Source organism: Pseudorasbora parva, chromosome 11, assembly GCF_024679245.1.
Source record: "Pseudorasbora parva isolate DD20220531a chromosome 11, ASM2467924v1, whole genome shotgun sequence".
In the NCBI taxonomy this organism is placed as follows: Eukaryota; Metazoa; Chordata; class Actinopteri; order Cypriniformes; family Gobionidae; genus Pseudorasbora; species Pseudorasbora parva.
Window position 1 is genome coordinate 16,723,620 of NC_090182.1, and position 20,265 is coordinate 16,743,884.

The 20,265-nt window shown below is 35.9% G+C and overlaps 1 protein-coding gene across 11 annotated transcripts in view; it reads left to right on the forward strand.

Moving 5' to 3' along the window:
* Positions 1–20,265, forward strand: part of prom1a (prominin 1a) — a 79,146-nt gene that overhangs the window by 38,326 nt on the left and 20,555 nt on the right. For 8 of the 11 annotated variants that reach the window (XM_067457236.1, XM_067457234.1, XM_067457243.1 and 5 more), the window contains exons 2-4: positions 5,026–5,084; positions 6,112–6,138; positions 10,349–10,554. In XM_067457236.1, coding sequence (XP_067313337.1) covers positions 5,026–5,084; positions 6,112–6,138; positions 10,349–10,554 — 292 coding nt within the window. The remainder of the gene's footprint in view (positions 1–5,025; positions 5,085–6,111; positions 6,139–10,348; positions 10,555–20,265) is intronic. The other 3 variants (XM_067457237.1, XM_067457238.1, XM_067457245.1) reach the window with 1 other exon arrangement.

A 20,265-nucleotide genomic window follows, 5' to 3' on the forward strand; every position in this document is an offset into this window, starting at 1 on the left:
GCAGTCATTGCTTCTTTGGCTTGTGATGTTGTATCCAGGTGATTTGTATGTTGTATGCTGGTGGCTATTCAACTATGGTGCAGTCGGAATAGAAAACCTGAACCTTCAGGATCTACAGAGAGTAGATTTTTAAGTAGATTCTAAGAGATACTCTGGAGAAACTTAAATTCAGTGAGTTGAACTCTCCGACCATTTTGGAAATGTTGCCAGACTGGTAATAAGCATAGCTCCTGTCTACCTAAATGGTAAAAAAAAAATGACAAGTGGTCTGTCACCTCCTTGTACTGGCTGTTCTTTGTCTATTTATGCACAGATTGTACTACCTAGGGCCTAACCTATAGATCATTTGTTCTGTTCCTAAACAGAGAATAAATTTTTTATAATGGTGCGTTTTTTTTTTTTAGTTCGGTACGCTTTCACAAGGCAGCCTTTCAAAGCGTACCAAAATGTGTTCATGCAAGTCACATTCGAGTAAAACTCTTTGGTCAGAGTTTTCTCCGAGTTTCCAGCAGAGATTGTTTTGGTGCGGATCTGAGCGCAATTGCTGTGTTCACATATGCCTAAACGATCAGAACGGGAGAAAACACACCATGTTCCGAAAACAAACGCTCAGGTGTGAAAGCATCCTTAGATACATACATTTTAATGTATAAACAGCACTGTTTCCTTCTCATGAACTGGATGATTTGTCATTGCTTTTGCTTGTAATCCGTCTGTTTAATGCATTGTAATGCAACTTTAATAGTCTTACACTGTAAAACCTAACAGTGAAATTCACTAAATGAAATAAGTTCATTTTACTTAATGTTACCAAAAAAGTTAATTCAACTTAACAAATATGTGTGATGTTAACTCAAAAATGTATTATTGTAAGCAAACCTCAATCTAAATAAGTTACTAAAACTTTTTAACTCTAATGGTTTAAGTTACAGATATTTATTTAATCTAGTATTTTACATCTATGGCCAATTAAATAACTAAAAGCTGATAAAATAAATAAATAAACAAGAGTATATACATTAATCTACCTCATATTAAGCCTACAGTCTTACATTAAGCTCTTTTAAAGTCATTACATTTAGTCATGTCAAAGTATCATCCCAGTGAGTTTCCGAGGTAACAAAAACCGCACCATTTTCCCTCCTTCAGTCCAGTCACAGCAGGACGGCTCGCGCTACAGTCAACAAAAACAAAAGGTAAGCGTTTCAAACTTATTTATTCATATTTCGCTCATGTTTGAACGTTTTCAGTGTTATTTTCGTAACTCTTTTATGTTTATCCGAAGATTAACCAGCTCAGTAATGTTGTGTGTAAAGTTAGCCAGCAAACAATCTAACATTAGGAGCAAATGCGCTATTGCACCAGTGTTATCAACGGTAATGTACACGTTTGGAGTTAATTATGCTGTTTTACACTGCAGTTTGTCAGCGGGGAATTAAAAAATATATGTTTGTGCTTTCTCACAGTCGGACAGATAAACGCTGGCTTTTGAGACAGTTGGCCATCTTTCCATGTCTCTCGTCTCGTGCCACAGTGACGTTAACTAACTTACGTTAAAGCAAAAGCTAACGTTAATGCAAACTCACGCATTCCTTATATTACAACCGTTTTAAATGTATTGTTAATCGAATACGAGTTTCCTCTATCATATGTGATGCTAGTTAATTTGACTAAAGCAGCTGAAGCTCCGGGGTGAACAAAGTGACTTGAGGAGCATTTTAGATCCTGTTTTGCTAACGTTAGATAAAATTTTAAACTGTTATTTGTTTCTCATGACGTTTTCTCATTTGAAACTCACACTAACACATTGTTGCCATGCTTTTAAATCTTTTCAGAGCAAAGACGAAGGTGCAATGGCAGCAACGTGGCTACAATTCTATGAGTAAGTAAGTTAGAATTAACATTGAACAAATCAATGGAATTTTGTAACGTTACTGTGCAAAATGCAAATGATAACGTTATGAACAGTTACATAATGTTCATACAAATATAAGTTTGTTCTTCAATTTAAATTTTTGAATGAATTGCTATTTTTGCAAACGTAATTATGACCATAAATGTCTTTTAGCACAACTTGTAAGTCTTCTGAAGCAATATGATTTTTTTAAAAGGCTTAAAGTCCAAAGTCCAGTCTGTCTATCATTCAAAGTCATGTTGTATTGCTTCAGGAGAATACTGGTCAAGTCTTGAAAGTTGTTGTTATAGTCGGCTTTCCTAATATAAACAGAAACATTTCGTGTGTTATATTTTCACTGGCAGTTATCCTGAAGTTGCCTTGGGTTTGTAAAGGTGTAAGGTAATTGGCAATGCTAGATTTGCAGTGGTTGAAAGAAGTCTTGTCATGAATCATAAAAAAAACTACGATCCTGGCAGGTCTGTTACTATTTAAAAGGAAGAGTCAGGAGATGTTTTCAAGACACAAGGTAGGACACATGTCAAAACTACATTACATTTATTTAGCAACATGTTAACCTTTCAGCTGCCACCAGCATAAATGCATGGTGTGGTTACAGTGACTGATAGTTGATCATTCAAGTTGTCTTAAATGTATAGTCCACTTGCCAATACAAATTCAGTCATGATTCATAAATTACCAACCCTCATATTGTTCCAAACACATAAGAATTTTATTAATCTGTCCATTGAAAATCTAGTCTTCAAAACGTTTAATTTAGGCTTTCATTAGCATATACATTGAGCACAGCAAAAGCTTATTTGACACATAATAAACCAATCTCAGCTCAAGCTTAAAGGAATCGTTCACCCTGATTTACTCCCCCCCTCAAGTCCTCCTTGGTGTAAATGACATTCTTCTTTCAGACGAATACAATCAGAGTTATATTAATACGTGTCCTGGCTCATCCAAGCTTTATAATGGCAGTGAATGGCAGCCCAAAATTTGTAGCCCAAAAAAGTGCATCCATCCATTTTAAAAGTGCTCCACACGGCTCCGGGGGAATAATAAAGGCCTTCTGAATTAAATCGATGGGTTTGTGTAAGAAAAATATCCTCTCGTGATTCAAAACGCTTGTGCAACGCCCGACATCATCGTCACATCATTTATGTTTTTTACGCTGCGTCCGCCGTCAACGCCGTGGCTGTTATGCTTTTTGCCGCTATATCCGACGTCATCGTTGCGCCGGAAACTAGTTATTTTCTTATTTTATAACAAGTTAAATATGGATATTTTTCTTATATAAACCCATCGATTCACTTCGGAAGTACTTTATTAACCCTCCAGAGTCATGTGGATTACTTTTATAATGAATAGATGCACTTTTTTGGCTTCAAATTTTGGACAGCCATTTACTGCCATTATAATGCTTGGATTAACCAGGACATTTATTAATACCGCTCTGATTATATTAATCTGAAAGAAGAACGTAATTTACACCAAGGATGTCTTGCCATTATCCATTTAAAATTTGTTAATCAAATCTGTCTTGTTTCACTTTGTCTACACCGGATGTGAGCAGCGCGACAGGACAAAAGAGCCCCTTATAGTCCGTTATGTTGTCTACACTGGATGCGGCGTGATGTGAGCGACAAATCTTTGACAGTAAACTGTTGCCTCTTTCTATTTATGACATACTGACATGAAAAACAAATGTTTTGCAATGTGTGCATTATCGCTTGAATTCAATTCAATTCAATTCGTCATTCAATTCAAGGTCTAGAACATTCGGCTGATACACCCCTGAAAATGTTTTTCCCCCAATTAAACCTTGCTGACAAACAACTTAACATCTTTACAAAATTGAACTACAGGGTTTTAAATAAGCACACGCCCAATTAAATCAACAATAATCCGTTCCTTATAACAACGTTTTTTTTATTTATGAAAATTGAAATATGGTGTCTGCCCTGACAAGGGTTATTTTTATATGTGGTGACATACAAACTTTTTTTCCAATGCATATAGAAAAAGGAGCTTGACCAGGTGCAGAAGCCAACAGTCACCATCCTTACTGTCGAGGAGGAAGAGGGAACGTTACCTTTAAACCCACTGGATGCTTTGATTGTCTTTAAAGATGAGGTGGTGATGTCTGCCAAGTCTTCGGTCAGTGCAATACACTTAGAGTACATTAAAGATCATACAGTGCTTTTGCTTTTTGAGGAAACGTACCTTTTTACATAATTTTTTTTATTTTATATGTTTGGTTATTTAAATGTTATGACTTTTTTAAACATGTTTGTGCTGTTTTATTTGGTGAAAAAGTCTAATATTTTTTGTCTAGTTATATTTGTGAACATATGGCATACTGTATTTATGATGTAAATGTTATATTTCAATAAATTACTTAAAAATACCCTCCTGTTCTGTCTTCATTTTGTACCAATGTTAGCTTGTGCTTAGTCTTATGTAACTTAATCACTTTGAGTTTGATGAACTTAAACCATTTGCCGCAATCTGTTTCCTAAAACCATTTAAGTAACCATGTAGTTGTTAAGACTTAGTTAGATTTGTTACCTGAATTCAAACTGAATTAATAAAATTAACTTAAAATCTTTAAGTGCAGTTTACTCTTAATAATTGATCAACACAACACTAAAATATAAGTTTTAACACTTAAACAACACTAAAATATGAGTTAATTTAACTCAATGTATATGAGTTTTCAGTACTCATACTTAATGGTTTTAAAACTTAATTGGTTTGAAGCAATCGGTTTCCTCAAATGGTTTGAGTTACCGTAACTTGTTGGGTTTTACAGTGTACAGAAACTCCGACGAGGAGTTCATATACCAACTAAACTTTTTGCAGAAACTTTGATGTCTGTTTGTATGAAGACAACTAATATTTTCTATCACGATTGTGGTAATTGTAGTACTGGAGGCAGCTAGGGGCTAAACACTCTTTGAAACAGTACTGAAGGGTTTACGCTCATCCACAATGGGCTCGTTGTTTGTGTGTGTGGGGGGGTTCAGCTGGATGCTGCTGAATAATATTACGTAACTTGTTCTGACGTGGCGGCACTGAAAGAGGCCGAAGCATGCTGACTTTGTTTTCCCCTGTCATTGCAGATCTCGTCATCAGCGTGGCAAAGGATAAATTCGGAGCCATACAATCCGAGTACCAGAAGGTAAGTGTATGTGACTGTGCCTACCTGAACCTCCATGCGATTACGTGCTCCGCCACTGCAGTTAAGTTGTGGGGACATTGTCTCAACGCATCTATTATGAAACAATATCTTAATTGAGTATGAAAGTAAAGGAGCGAGCCTTGCCCTATTATACGCTTATTCTGGAAGAGCTGTTAATTGCTTTTGCCATTATAGCCTGTAGTAAATAGAGGAAGAAACTATTTGTTGCTTTTTAATAACAAAAATGAGTTTAATTAAACAACCGCTCTTGCTTTGAAGTGTCAGCATCCTACTCCTGGGAACAAAAAAAACATATGGGGTAAAACTTAATGAATCAGTTTCACCAACATTTCTTTTGTTGCTGAGAGGAAATCTCGGATTTACTCGGAAATACACAGACTGGTTATGGTGTTCATAGTGGTGTATTATATTATATAAATGCTGCTCATTTGAATTCCTCCAGCAGGACAGGACATTTATTATTAATAATAATAAATGTTTCTTGAGCACCAAATAAGCATATAAGAATGATTTCTGAAGGATTAGTGACACTGAAGACTGTGAATAAAGATGTATTTTTTATATTATTTTCTTTATAGGGTTATTCAAGGGTAATTCTTGTTTATTCAAGCATAATCACTTAATTATCAATTTAAGCTTATTTTAAATGAGCATCTCTTTTACAAAGTATTTAGTGACATTTTACAAGGTTGAAGAATGATCTCAAATTGGCTAAACATCACCCAATTAATCTTTAATCATATCCACGCTCCACTTTTCAGTTTTGTTCTGTTTTGCTCTTGTGACACTTAAGAATATGGAAAGCTGGATATGGATGTGACGGTCAGCCAAATCCATGATTTCACTGTGATGGGTCTGGTTTCCATCACAGATGACCAGTGTTCTTCCTAGTTCTTAAGTGGTTTTATTTGCCTATTTAACTGTTTATTTGATTTGGCTTACCATCTGTTCTGTATTTTCTTCTATTTTTGCCGTTCTGCATGCATCATCATCTGGCACCTCCCAGCCAGAAAACATTGTTCTGACGCTACAGGTAAAGTGTGTGTGTGTAGACTGCTATTGGTGTCAAGGGCCAAACCAAACCCAAGTCTGACCACCCTCATTCCTTAGTTCCACCTAACCCTTACAGAAACCAGCCCTGCACTCTTGCTGTTCAGAAGTCTGTTTCTCATCTAATTTTGTGATTGTGTCATCCATTTGGAACACGGCATTAAGTAGATAAAAAAAATTGCAATAGACATAGTCTCAGTAAGTTCCCTAGCTTCCTAGCTCCTGAATCTGTAGATTGTGTACTTATATTCAGGACCCTGGCTCACTACACATTGAGACACTGGTTGTGACATGACTACATGGCAAATAATGTTTTTAATGTTAAAGTACATTATGATAAATACTTTGCTTGTTACCTGCAAAATTTCAGCCGTAAATTAATTATACACTCACCTAAAGGATTTTAAGGAACACCTATTCAAGTTCTCATTAATTCAATTATCTAATCAACCAATCACATGGCAGTTGCTTCAATGCATTTAGGGGTGTGGTCCTGATCAAGACAATCTCCTGAACTCCAAACTGAATGTCAGAATGGGAAAGAAAGATGATTTAAGCCATTTTGAGTGTGGTATGGTTGCCATATTGTGGTTGAATATTTCAAAATCTGCTCAGTTACTGGGATTTGCACGCACAACCATTTCTAGGGTTTATAAAGAATGGTGTGAAAAGGGAAAAACATCCAGTATGCGGCAGTCCTGTGGGTGAAAATGTCTTGATGATGCTAGAGGTCAGAGGAGAATTGGCCGACTGATTCAAGCTGATAGAAGAGCAACTTTGACTGAAATAACCACTCCTTACAACCGAGGTATGCAGCAAAGCATTTGTGATGCCACAACCTTGAGGCGGATGGGCTACAACAGCAGAAGACCCCACCGGGTACCACTCATCTCCACTACAAATAGGAAAAAGAGGCAACAATTTGCACAAGCTCACAAAATTGGACAGTTGAAGACTGGAAAAATGTTGCCTAGTCTGATGAGTCTCGATTTCTGTTGAGACATTCAGATGGTAGAGTCAGAATTTGGCATTTACAGAATGAGAACATGGATCTATCATGCCTTGTTACCACTGTGCAGGCTGGTGGTGGTGGTGTAATGGTGTGGGGGATGTTTTCTTGGCACACTTTAGGCCCCTTAGTGCCAATTGGGTATTGTTTAAATGCCACGGCCTACCTGAGCATTATTTCTGACCATATCCATCCCTTTATGACCACCATGTACCCATCCTCTGATGGCTACTTCCAGCAGGATAATGCACCATGTCTCAAACCTCAAATCATTTCAAATTGGTTTCTTGAACATGACAATGAGTTCACTGTACTAAAATGGCCCCCAGAGTAACCATATCTCAACCCAATAGAGCATCTATGGGATGTGGTGGAACAGGAGCTTCGTGCCCTGGATGTGCATCAATATTGGCCAACATTTAAAAAAAAAAAAATGTTTTCAGCACCTTGTTGAATAAATGCCACGTAGAATTAAGGCAGTTCTGAAGGCGAAAGGGGGTCAAACACAGTATTAGTATGGTGTTCGTAAAAATCCTTTAGGTAAGTGTAAATGTTAGGTATATTATGTTCAGTGCCTGTCTAGCATTTATGTTTATGATGATATATATGTAGATAACGTGTTTGTTTGTTTTTTCAAAACATCTCGTGTGTCATTTGTGTGTAGTGGGTTGGGTCACATGAATAATGTGTCATGCTTCAGAACTTCTGGTAAGGGAACATGGTGAGCATCGATGCTCGCTGGTTTGCATTGTGGGACTTTTTAGAAAGCGCACATTTCAGAGCACTGGAAGGATTTTGCAATTGAAACAGTCATTAAAATGGTCAGCTCCCTGATATTTGCCCTGAATACTGAACACGGGATCTGACTGAGATGCACCCCTGGAGTTTTTCTTTAACGTGCTTTTTTTTTTTTTTTTTTTTAGGTCTTTAAGCAGACACAATAGGTTAGAGTAGGAGTAATTGTGATACCCAAATTAAAGGGAAAACTACTTAGAGCTGTTTAATATTTCAATTAAAAAAAAATTTAAAACAAAATAAAAAGTATGCATAATCCCCCAAATGTAGGACCTCTTAATATAATCAGTTTTATACTATTTTAAAAAAATTATGACCTTAAATTTCATAAAACTATAGTTGGAACCTTTTAGGGGTTCATTCATTATCACTTGTTCTGTCCTTTCCGGATTAAATATTTTATTTTATTGACAAACATTTCACTGCATTACTCAGTGTATTCAAATGCATTTTTGTATGCATGTGAAAGATCACAACATTCAAGATATGAGGGTTATAAAATGTATATATTTATCTAATTTTACGTAGTTAATCAATATCACACAAAGAATGCCATTTCAGTTTTTCTCATCCAAAAATCAGCATGATTAAAATGTGATATGAAATTACTACAACAGTTTAATAAACAATTTAATTACAACTACAAAATGTTGCAGAATAATGTAATAAGAATTAAATCCCTTTAAAAACCTTTGTGACAAAAAGGGTTCTTTCTTGTCATTATAGAACCTTTTTAGCCTAAAAGGTTCTTTGGAGTTGAGTTAAGAACCCTATGGTTCTATATGGAACCTAGAGGGACTTATTTCATTAGCACACATGCTCCTACATTATAAAGTTTGCAAACATCTCTGTTTAGTCGCAAATGCTTACAATATCAAGCCCTGATACCGCACTAATTAATCTATAAAAAAGAAGCATGAATACATTTTTCCTCTAAAAAGCTGGATTCAATTTATCACCTGCCTATAAGCACCACATCTATATGCTAACTGCTACACCTCAGGTCTAAATCAACATTACACACTTTTAATACAGTTTTTAATGTTAGAATATATTCATTGAACTTTTTTTTTTGGCCATCCTATATTGAAAACCCAGGTATTAAATGTCACTTTCATCTCTGTAATTGGTAAGATAATCAAAAATGTCCTCGCCTGCAGTCTGCAATTTTTAGCTCGGCTTCAGCTCTGACCCAGTGAGGTGTGCGGCTGCGCTAACAGCGGTGATGTTATCCCGAGATGAGCCAGTCTAAAGCTTGAACATGCTGATACTAGAGAAGCTCAGCAGAGGGTCAGTGAGACTCATAGTCGAACGGTCAATAACCTCATGCCCAAGGTGTTATGCTATGAGTGTGAAGTTCCCCTTGATAGTCTTAGCTGCTAAGCTTTTTGTGTAATTTCCAACAAGACTTTCGGTTCTTACCCACAGAGGCATGGGGGAAATGAGCTTTTAAAACCACTTTTAGAGAATTTTAAATATGGAAAGGCTCTACCCTTGAGGAGAAGTGAGGGTTCTTGGTGACAGACAAAGCCTCTGGTTTATTCAGCGGATTAAGCTTATCCACAAGCTAGCCTGAGGAGAGCCCTGCTCATTCAGAAGTGCCCATAATGCCACAGGACATGCAAACGGATTCAATGGTAGCATATGGATCAAATGTTTCACATTATTCCATCATGTTATACATATAGCATGGAAAATTTGCATGGTTTAATTTACCTAATTTCAAATGCAGTTTCCTTGGTAGGCTTTTGAGTCAAGGATATCGGCTTTCCTCTAGCAAATGTTTTGCTTGTCTCATTGCCTTTTTTTTTAAATTATGAACCGTGAAAATATGTTGTAGCTTGTTAAATATATCTTGATGCTCCTTTTACTGTTTAACATAATAATAATAATAACATAATATAATAATGTCTGTGTATGAAGTGCTCCTTTAGTGTAGTTCTAAAACATACACACACTGTAAAAAAAAGGCAAATTTTGAAATTTTGCAGGACAATCGACTTGGATGTTTAAGTTATTTCAACTTAAATTATGTTAAACTGACTTAAATTAGTTACATCATGTATAACTAATAAAAAACAGTTTAACATTTCTTAACTTAGTTTGATGAGTTAAAACAATGTAAAAACATACATTGTCATAACTTATTGAATTTTTTTTACAGTGCACATGGCTCTCTTTCCTTCCTTTTAGAAGTTGATGAACTAATCCGAATCTTTAAGCCTATGTAACTTGGATGAGTTCCTTTACTGAGATTTATTTTCCTGGAATTCATTGTGGACCAGGCTTATACTGCATTGAGGAAACCATCTCAAATCATAACTCAATTTGTTTGTATTTATTGAACATTTAAGAAATTCTAATCTGTGTAACTTTGTGTTGTGCGCAGGTGATTTATTATGAGATTGGTTTTGTGGTGTGTGCGGCACTGGGCCTGCTGTTCACCGTGCTGCTACCGCTGGTGGGGCTTCTCTTTTGTTTGTGCCGGTGCTGTGATAACTGTGGAGGAGAGATGCACCAGAGACAGCGGAAGAACGCAGACTGCCTTAGAGGACTGCTGACCACACTGTTACTCACAACTACCTTCATTATCACGTAAGTTTTTTGTGTTTGTCTGAATGCGCATGTGTGCTTGCATGTGTAACATTTACATGTAACATGCACAGGCTGTATTTTAAGGTATCATGTGCACAACAATGCAAAGGATGTTCCAAAATGTCTGTCTAGCAAGATGTCTTCTTTTGAGCAAATTCAAATCCAAGGCATCACATTTATTCTTGGTGGAAAATGTTAAATCTTATAATGCTTTCAACAAGCTAAATGAGGGGAAAAAACTTTTAAAATGGTAAAAAAAAAAAAAAAATATATATATATATATATATATATATATATATATATATATATATATATATATATATATATATATATATATGTTGATTGTAAGTATAATTAAAGGGTTAATCCCCCCCCCCACACACACACACACACACACACACACGTACACACACACAAAAAAAGCTTCAGTCATCAATTGCTCTCAAGTTTTTCCAAACCTTTATGAATTTCTTCAGCTGAACACAAAACGTTGTCGGTACCCAAACAGTTGATGGGCTTCCATTGAATGTTTTTTATATCCCTTTTAAAGGGATAGTTCACCCAAAGATGAAAATTATCCCAGAATTTACTTTCCCTCAAGCCATCCTAGTGGTATATGACATTCTTCTTTCAGACAAAAACAATCTGAGTATTAAAAAATGTCCGGGATAATCCAAGCGTTATAACGGCAGCGAAAGGCAGCCCAAAAAAGCCCCAAAAACTGCATTCATCCATTATAAATGTAATCCACACGGGTCCGTGGGGTTAATAAAGGCCTTCTGAAGCAAAGTTATGGGTTTTGTGTAGGAAAAATTTCCTTTGAGTTGTGTGGATAACTTTTATAATGAATGGATGCACTTTTTTGGGTTGCCATTCACTGAACTATTGCTTTAAATCAATGCCAACCGTGTAAAAAAAGTTGATTTAAAAAAAAATTATTAAATAAGACCTGTTCACACCAAGGACGTTAACTATAAAGATAACAATAAAGATATAGTGATATAAAAATCCTTTTCAATAGGATAATAGCAGAGTTCCACAACAGTATTCTCGACAACGGAACAGAGAAACAATATCATCTGAATCACTTTCAGAACGTTTTTATCCAGCTGATAAAAACATTGACAGCCAATCAGAATCAATCCTGCTATAACAAGCTTGAGCATTTAAAGCGACAGACAAGCACACGCTTAGAATAAACAGAATGATATTGTGGTGCGGACGCTAATGAAGTTATCGCTATAGTAATCGTTGTTAGTGTGAACGAGTCTTAAATCATCAAGAGAAAATTCAAAAGATGATGATAAGTTCAATCAAAGACCTCGACATGGATACTTTTGAGTTTGCAGTTAATCTCCCTGTCCTAAAGTCACCATGTTCCCGAAGGCATATTGTAGACAAGTGTACACTTCAGAAAGAAATACAGCAGGATAGCACAATAGCAGGAACTCCAGGATAGCAACGGCACCCTGATTAGTGTGTTTGATGTGCCTCTGCTTTATGGATTCAGCTGGCTGGCTCTTTATTAAAGATTCCATAGCACATGCCTGGCTGCCTGGAGATGGGCATGTCTCCACATGTAAAAACCTCCTGGGTTTTTAACCTTTACATTCTGATTAAGCCATAACATGGCTACTTTACACACTGCTCTCTTCAGGGTCAATCTTGTTTAAAAGTAATACAGGCGCCACTTAGTCTCGTGGTATGAAGTTTAACTGAAAATCATTCACATATTATGTGATCATCCTGAGTGGAGAGAGATTATGGAAATGTTCTTAAGTATGAAGCATCTCAAGGGGTGGAGATTATGAGTTGGTCACCTTTTTATGTATAGAGTGTTTTCTTAGTAACGGCTTAACCTTGAGTTTTGTTGACCCGTCTTGTCATTTGTTTTCCGAACACTGAAATTTTATTTTAATTGCTTGAACTCGACTTGCTTTTCTGAGGGCTCTGCTGTTTTCTTCTGAAACATTGGGCATAATGTAGGCTTGATGAATAATTAAAGAAGTGACCCAATTATGACAAGAAAATCCTCATTAGTGCCATCTCACTTTTAAGAGAAAAACTGAATTTCTTAGGGACACTGTCAGCCCAGTCATGAACACAATAGTTTGATGGTCAGCCAAAATAACAGCTTGAGGCATATACTTTTATTTTTAGTACATTTCCTGTAACACTTTGTCAGGCTGTTTTCCAGACTTTAGATCACTTACATGCATGAATATCTGTTTGTTACACGTTTAGCATGCATGATTCAGGTGGCTGCACATGTAACACTCATGGACTCCTGTCTCGTTTGTATTTTGTCTTGTCTTGTCATGTCTTGTTCGGTTTATTTGCCCTTGTTGTGTGTCTGATTAGTGAACTATTTACACCTGTTCTGTTCTCCCTGATTACGTTCTCCTTCATTAGTTCCCTTATATAATCTCCCTGTTCTGTTCACTTCTGGTCAGGTCTCGTCCTTGTATTGTGTGATTTGTTGCCTGTTTTTGCCTGATTCGTCCCCTGCAACCACTTGTGACAGCAAGTAGTGAAAGATCATTTGATTTCATTTGTGTGACTAATTGGCAAAGCTGCATTTTTTTCCTCATGTTTCTGAAAGACGTTTGTTATGCTACCCAGGGCTGAATTTATTTGATCAAAAATACAATAAGAGCAGTAATATTGAAAAATATTATTACAGTTTAAAATAAGTTTTCTGTTTGAGTTCTGTGGTGGCAAAGCTGAATTTTCAACATCATTACTCCAGTCTTCAGTGTCGCATGATCCTTTAAAAATCATTCTAATATGCCGATTTACTGCTCAAGAAATATTTATTGTTATTATCAATGTTAAAAATGGTTGTGCTGCAGAATATTACTGTTGAATATTTTTTTTTTTTTACTGTACTGTACAAAAGAACAGCATTTATTTGAAATAGAAATTAATTAACATTGTAAATATCTTTACTATCGATGAATCCCTAATTCATCAAAAAATAAATAATAGACCCCCAACCTTTTGAACTAATTAGTTTATATATAATGAATATTTTTGCCTTGTATATGGCATAAAGTTGCCATGTGCCACTGAGCTAAAAATAGATGTAATAGCTGTTATTCACAAATGACTGCTCGCATAAATTTGTGACCTCATTCTGAGCAAGGCTGCTCTTTAACACATAAATATACACTTTGATGCTTTTGCATGTCGTTTTTATTATAGATTTAATATTGTATGTGCATTTATATTTAAACATTCCTAAATCAATAGTTTACAGAACATGGATCATATATTTTGCATTGATATGGAAAAGAAATCAGGGTTTACATACATTTTAATGAGCAGATTCATTCAGTAAATGAATCATCTTTAACTGTGGTCCTAAATGTAAAGCCGCACACACATATTTACAGATTTCATTGCTCATAGCTTATTTTTTAAAGCCTAGAAGACTTCTCTTATGATGTTTCTTGAGAATTACTGATGTAAAGTAAGGGCTCTAAATCTTGGAGAAAATCTTGAGATATTAAAGTGGTCTAATTTGTGATTTGTCATTCCTGGGTGACTCGGCTGGCTGTTTCTTAGCTGTGATTGGATGTAGAGCAGAAACCCGGCTGCTACTCAGAAGGAGCGTTATGCTCAGGGCATTGAAGGTCACCAGGGCCACTGCTCTTCTGCCAACCCCAGGGCTCAGCTTGCAGAGATAGCCTGTCAAATTCAATACAGTAGAGCCTGTGAATCCACATGACAGCATAGTGCAGCTGGGCTGTGCCATACTCACACATTCATTCATTAAACCACCCCCGTTTAATCATAGAAAAGCTACATTTACACAGTATCTGTGCTGTTAATGTGAGTTTAGCTTGTTTTCGTTTCGTTCATCCTTGAAATATTATAATGCATGGATAGATCTTGATTCAGTCTTGGTAATTAATCGTTTCAGGCACATATGTGCAAGTGCGTTTTTACATTTTTGTTTAGCATGTGTGTGAGCAGAGAAGGTTAGCGTGAGCGTCTGGCTCTCCAGTCTTGATTAGATTGAACATATTGCAGCAAAAGTATTTTTCACAGATATTGTCTCAGTCCTCTATAACAGCTTTCACCCATCTGATATAAAGATGTGTATTAATAAATGAGCAAAATGCAAAATGGAAGGGAAAAGAGTCAAAAGTCCTCTGTGTTACCTCACTATATTACAAGCCCTACCGTTCAGAAGTATGGGGTCGTGAGATTTAATGTTTTTGAAAGAAGACTCTTATGCTCACCATTTATCTGGTCAAAAATACAATACAAACTGAAATATTGTGACACATTATCACAAATAAAAATGAACGTTTTCTTTTGAATATATTTTAAAATGTAATTTATTCCTTTGATGGCAAAGCTATATTTTCACATGATCCTTCAGAAATTATACTAATATGCTGATTTGTTGCTCAAGAAACATTATCGGTATGCAGTTTTTGTAGAAACTTTGATGATTATTTCATGAATAGAAAGTTTAAAAGAGCAGCATTTATGTATTCATTTTATGTATCTTTTGTATCTCTTTTGTTCAGTTTAATGCATCCTTGCTTAATATTTCCTTTCAAAAAATGTCTAACCCCAAACTTTTGAACAGTAGTATCTAAAAAAAATATTTCTCTTTTTGCTGATGTTGTTCTTTTGGTTGTGTAGGGTTAATGCAGGATTTATAGTCATTTGGGGCAATTTTTCTGAAATGATGGGACCTCCATTTGTGTGTATTGTTTACCACACCAGGCAGTAGATGAGAAATGAAGATACACTAACCACAGACTTTAAGTCAATACAATATACTGCAAAACATTATACATATATAAAACACAAGACTGCAAATATGAGAGTGTGGGGAGTCGGATTTCATGACATCACTCTCAGTTTCTATAGTAACAGCGACTACTCCTATTGGTGGACCTTTCTTCAGGATATTGAGTAGTGTGGTATTTCATTTAGAATTTGTAAATTGGGAAATTGAAATCACACTGACTTATTGTGACGTCCTCCAACAGTTTTGAGTTATGAAACGGATCCTTGGTGTAGAAACCCTGATTTAAGGTGACTAGTGCCTGAGGATTGTCTATGTCTAGTTAGTAATATGGGTGAATGTGTTTGCCTAAGAGAGAAACCATGGTTACTGTGTGTGTGTGTTTGTGTGTTTTCAGTCATCATAATGGTTGTACAGCTCGCCTTGGCACATAACTGTACATTTGACTTTCATCTGTGTATTAGCAGGGTTGTGATTGTGTTGCAAAGCAGACTTTAAATAGATCCATCATCTGATATTACCATCATCAGTCCACCGAATACAAATGAAGATCATTGTCGAAAGTGTCTTGAGTTAGTTATGATCATGAATGATGACTATTTTAGCTGTAATATTCAGCTGAAAAAAACACCCACAATATTTTTGTGGCACAGAATGGTGAGAGAAAGCTTTTGTTTGTGTGGTTAATCATGTGCCCTCCTTCTGTCCTACACATGAATGGAAAAGAGAAATGATTGTCTCACACTTCAATTACCCGCCCGATCTGGCCTACTTTAACTGCACACATGGGGCTTGCCTCTTACATTTGCACAAACATATTCAACTTAAAACTTCTGGAAACCTTTATGGGAACATTTCAATTTCCTGTGGAATAATTCATCTGAAGTCTAATTTGGGAAAAAATGCTGTTTTATTAATCTTCTGGTCAAAAGTTTGGACAGACCTTCTCGTTTTATATTATAATTGCAAAGTCATCAAAAATAAAATGTAATGTTTGTGTTTTGTTCATTCATTTCCATTTTATCATTGTATTATTTACACACAGAAGTACATAAATTGACCCAAAAATGAATGAACAACTCAAACCCATGCTGAACACACTTGTTGCCTGTTTACCCAGGGCAATTCATCCATTTCCTGTAGTTAAATTGAAATGATAGTTTTGTAAAGAAATTGAAGCACACAACTGCTAAATTCTGTCAAAGGTGTCCAGAACTTTTTTTTAAAACATCCTTCCTATCCAGCCTTCCAAAATAAACGACTGACCCTCATTTTCCAGTCGACAGTGGCTGTCTTTGTCTGGGTCAGTAGCTTGGCAGTGTCGGGGTGGTGGGCCGATCGCATTACAGGTCTGTTGAGCACAGAGGAACCAACAGGTAGACCTGGAACGCCTTCACGACAGGGCGAAACTAAAGCCGGTGGGTCATCTTCTGTTTAAAGAGGCAGTCAATGAGGTTCTCACCCCACCTGCTCCTCAAACCCCCATAAGAGGCATTTATAGACAGGGACGCTGTGGGACCTGCCCCAGGGTCCAGTCTGGATGAATACAGCGATCATTGTGGAAGTAACTCGATTCCTGCCTCCTTTAGTCTATGGAGACATTCTTCAGTGCACTGAACCATCCCAAGTCATAAAGCCTACAGTATGTTCACCATGATGCCAAAGTGAGCTCAGAGCCTTTTCAAAAAGGAAAGATTTAATGAAGAAATGCAAGAAGAATATGATATGTATTGGTGAGAAATCAGGTGTAGTTAACCACAGAGTTTGAAAACTTTTTAACCTAAGCTTAGTACTGTCTGTACCTCAAATATCTATCTTGATGACTTCTTGACACTTGTTGTCCCCACATGTATGTATGTATACACGTGTTTGTGTATACACACATATGTATATAAATATAATAAAAGCCGGTTCATCAGAAATATATATCTTTATTTATTTTAGATTGATTTAGATATAAAGTTGCTTGTTAAAAAAGCAAACTTCTCTTCTGCTGTTTCAAAGGAGGTTCCCTGTAGAGTTTTAGACCATCACATTTCCCTCTGTGTAGAATGCATTTCATCATTTTCAAAGCCTCTTTGTTCATTGCTTGCTATGTTTTTCCCTGACCTTACGGAGCAGAGCAGATAGCAGCTTACCAACACACAATGAAGACAGAGAGAGTGGAGGACATGGGGAATAAGGGGGTGAGAATGAGGAAAACAATGGTGCTTTGTAGCCAGCCATCCATTTTGATTCTCTATCAGTCTCTGGTCTGTTTCTTGCCCTGAGAACATTCTGCAATGCCACCTATCTACATATTTAGCACAAAATTTCATCACATGTGAGTGATTTTACATCTTAAAATTTGGACAGCTATTTGCTCTATTTCAGATTTTAAACTGTAATTGAATGAGCCAAGGTAGCAAGTAGAATGCAGAGTTGAATTTGAATTTAAGAAATCATAACAATTCCTGTAAGCGTAATGAATATAATGAAAAATTAATATTAATTATATCATATAATTATAAATAATAATATATTATAGAAATATGCAATTACTAATAATTAACCATATTTGACCCACTTTATGTTAGGTAACTAATACTATGGGTAAAGTAGTTAGGTAAACTACTATGTACTATAACATTTAAATTAATCATTTTATACAGTGCATTTATTGTTTACATACATGTTTTTACATTGTACTTACATTAAAAAAATACCTGCATGTAATTACATCTGTAATACATTTTTTGTTACACTGTTGACACTTCCCTCACACCTAACCCTACCCTTAAACTGACCCATAACTTTACCCGCATCCCACCTCAATATCAGCAAAAGTGCTTTTCATTACAATAAGAACACAATAATTATAGTACATTACACCTAATATGAAGTGGGGCCATAATATTTAGTAATGCATTATTAGTAATATATTTTTCAGTATGTATTACTCATAATGCACTCATATATATACATGCATATTATTACGTTACATTATTACGTTGACCATGGTGGAGTAACACTTGATTTCTAAGAAAGCTTTTTTACATTTTTTTATTTAAATAATTTGATGGCAATACTTATTTATAAAGTTGTCAGAAAACAATATGATGGAACAATATGATTTATTTGACATTTATTCGTCAAAAAAAATAATAGTTATAAAATATAGATAGATAGATAGATAGATAGATAGATAGATAGATAGATAGATAGATAGATAGATAGATAGATAGATAGATAGATAGATAGATAGATAGATAGATCGATCCTGTGTCAATTGTTTGAATAGAAATGATTTCAGAGATGTCTTTCCAAATGGTCCTAATTGTCATTTGGTCAGATTTAATGTAATTATGTAATTACTCATGTTCTGTCACAAAACTTGTGTTACTAATTACATTTCTTGGTTGTATGTCCAATGAATTTCTTTACATTTTTTAAAGTAAAAACTCAAAGCAATGATCTAAAACACTAATGAAGGGTATAGCATTACACAATATTTTCTTTTGTAAAATTTCTTTCCAAAACAAGAATGACACTCTCTAGAATGCACTGCAGTAGCTATATATCACGTTAAACCAAGGAAAAACTGGATTGAGGAATACTTTATTGACTGCTTTGTGTGTGCTTTATTGACAAAATAAACATAATACAAAACCAAAAACCCACAAGGGGGGGGAAATAAAACTAGAAATAACAAAACCAGCTTGGAACAGAACATCAAGGATCACAGGGAAAACGAGACGAAAGACACCGATCTGACATAAGGAGACTATAATAATCATGAGGGAACAGGTGGGGTTAATTAAACAATAATGAGATAACAAGAAGAGCCAGGTCCAGACAAAAGACAAGAGCACATGGCCCAGATACAAACTAAAACACCACGGCTGCATCCGAAACCCGTTTAATGATCTGCAGCAAAATAGAACGAGCTTTGGTGAGAACTAAACAAATATTTAATTACTACATTATGACATCAGAAGTGGAAAATATTGGTAAAAAACATACATTTACACACAAACTGACCAGCAGACGCCACTTTCGGACACCATAATTTTATCCCAACTGTCACTGAATGGAAAGCAGGATTGTGGGATACCAAAGGCAGCGAAGGATACATGTATGATGCCTTCTGAATTCGATCAGATGAAGGTCTCTCAGGAGACAGAAAGAGAAGCAAACAAAAGATTCGGACGTGGCTTGATGCCTTCCTGCCTTCAAATGTGTCATCTGAAGCCAGCACTTCCAGGTTTCAGACGCAGCCCACATGTGCAAAACAAGACAGGACAGACATATGTTACATGGCACACAATTATTCCTATGTTGCCCCTTTTGTATAGATGGTAATGAAATTGAAAGTCTAACACCTGTGTATGGGTTCAGTATCTAATTGTTTTGATAGTTAGGATATATTTATGCACTGCTAAAAAAGTTTTGTTGGTTTAACTTAAAAAAGTAAATAACCTGGTTGCCTTAATTTTGAGTTTATTGAAATTTAAAAATTTGATTTGACACAATGAAGGAAATTGGTTTAAAGGTGCACTATGTAGTATTTTTGTAGTAAAATGTCCAAAAGACACCAGGCCAGGGTTATATATTTTGTTCAGTTGACTATGTTTCAGCATAGCGTTTGAGGGAGTCGCCTGTCAATTGCGTCATATCTGCGTTACCCTCAGTTTCCGGTTTTATTTGGCAGAAATGCTTTACTCTTATCAGTGTGAACAAGTGTCACAGCAGCCACTGAGCGAACGAGTAACGTCATAACATCATTTTAAACTTAAATGTACCTAATAATCTGATTTTAAAAAAAGAGCTGCATCACCTCATACTAATGACCGGAAAAGCGGAAATAGTGTGGCCGCCTGGTGACAGTGTTCCATCCTGTCATAATAAAAGTCCCGGTGCCCCCAAGTTGGTTCGGCCAACTGAAAAATGTAGATGTGATAAGT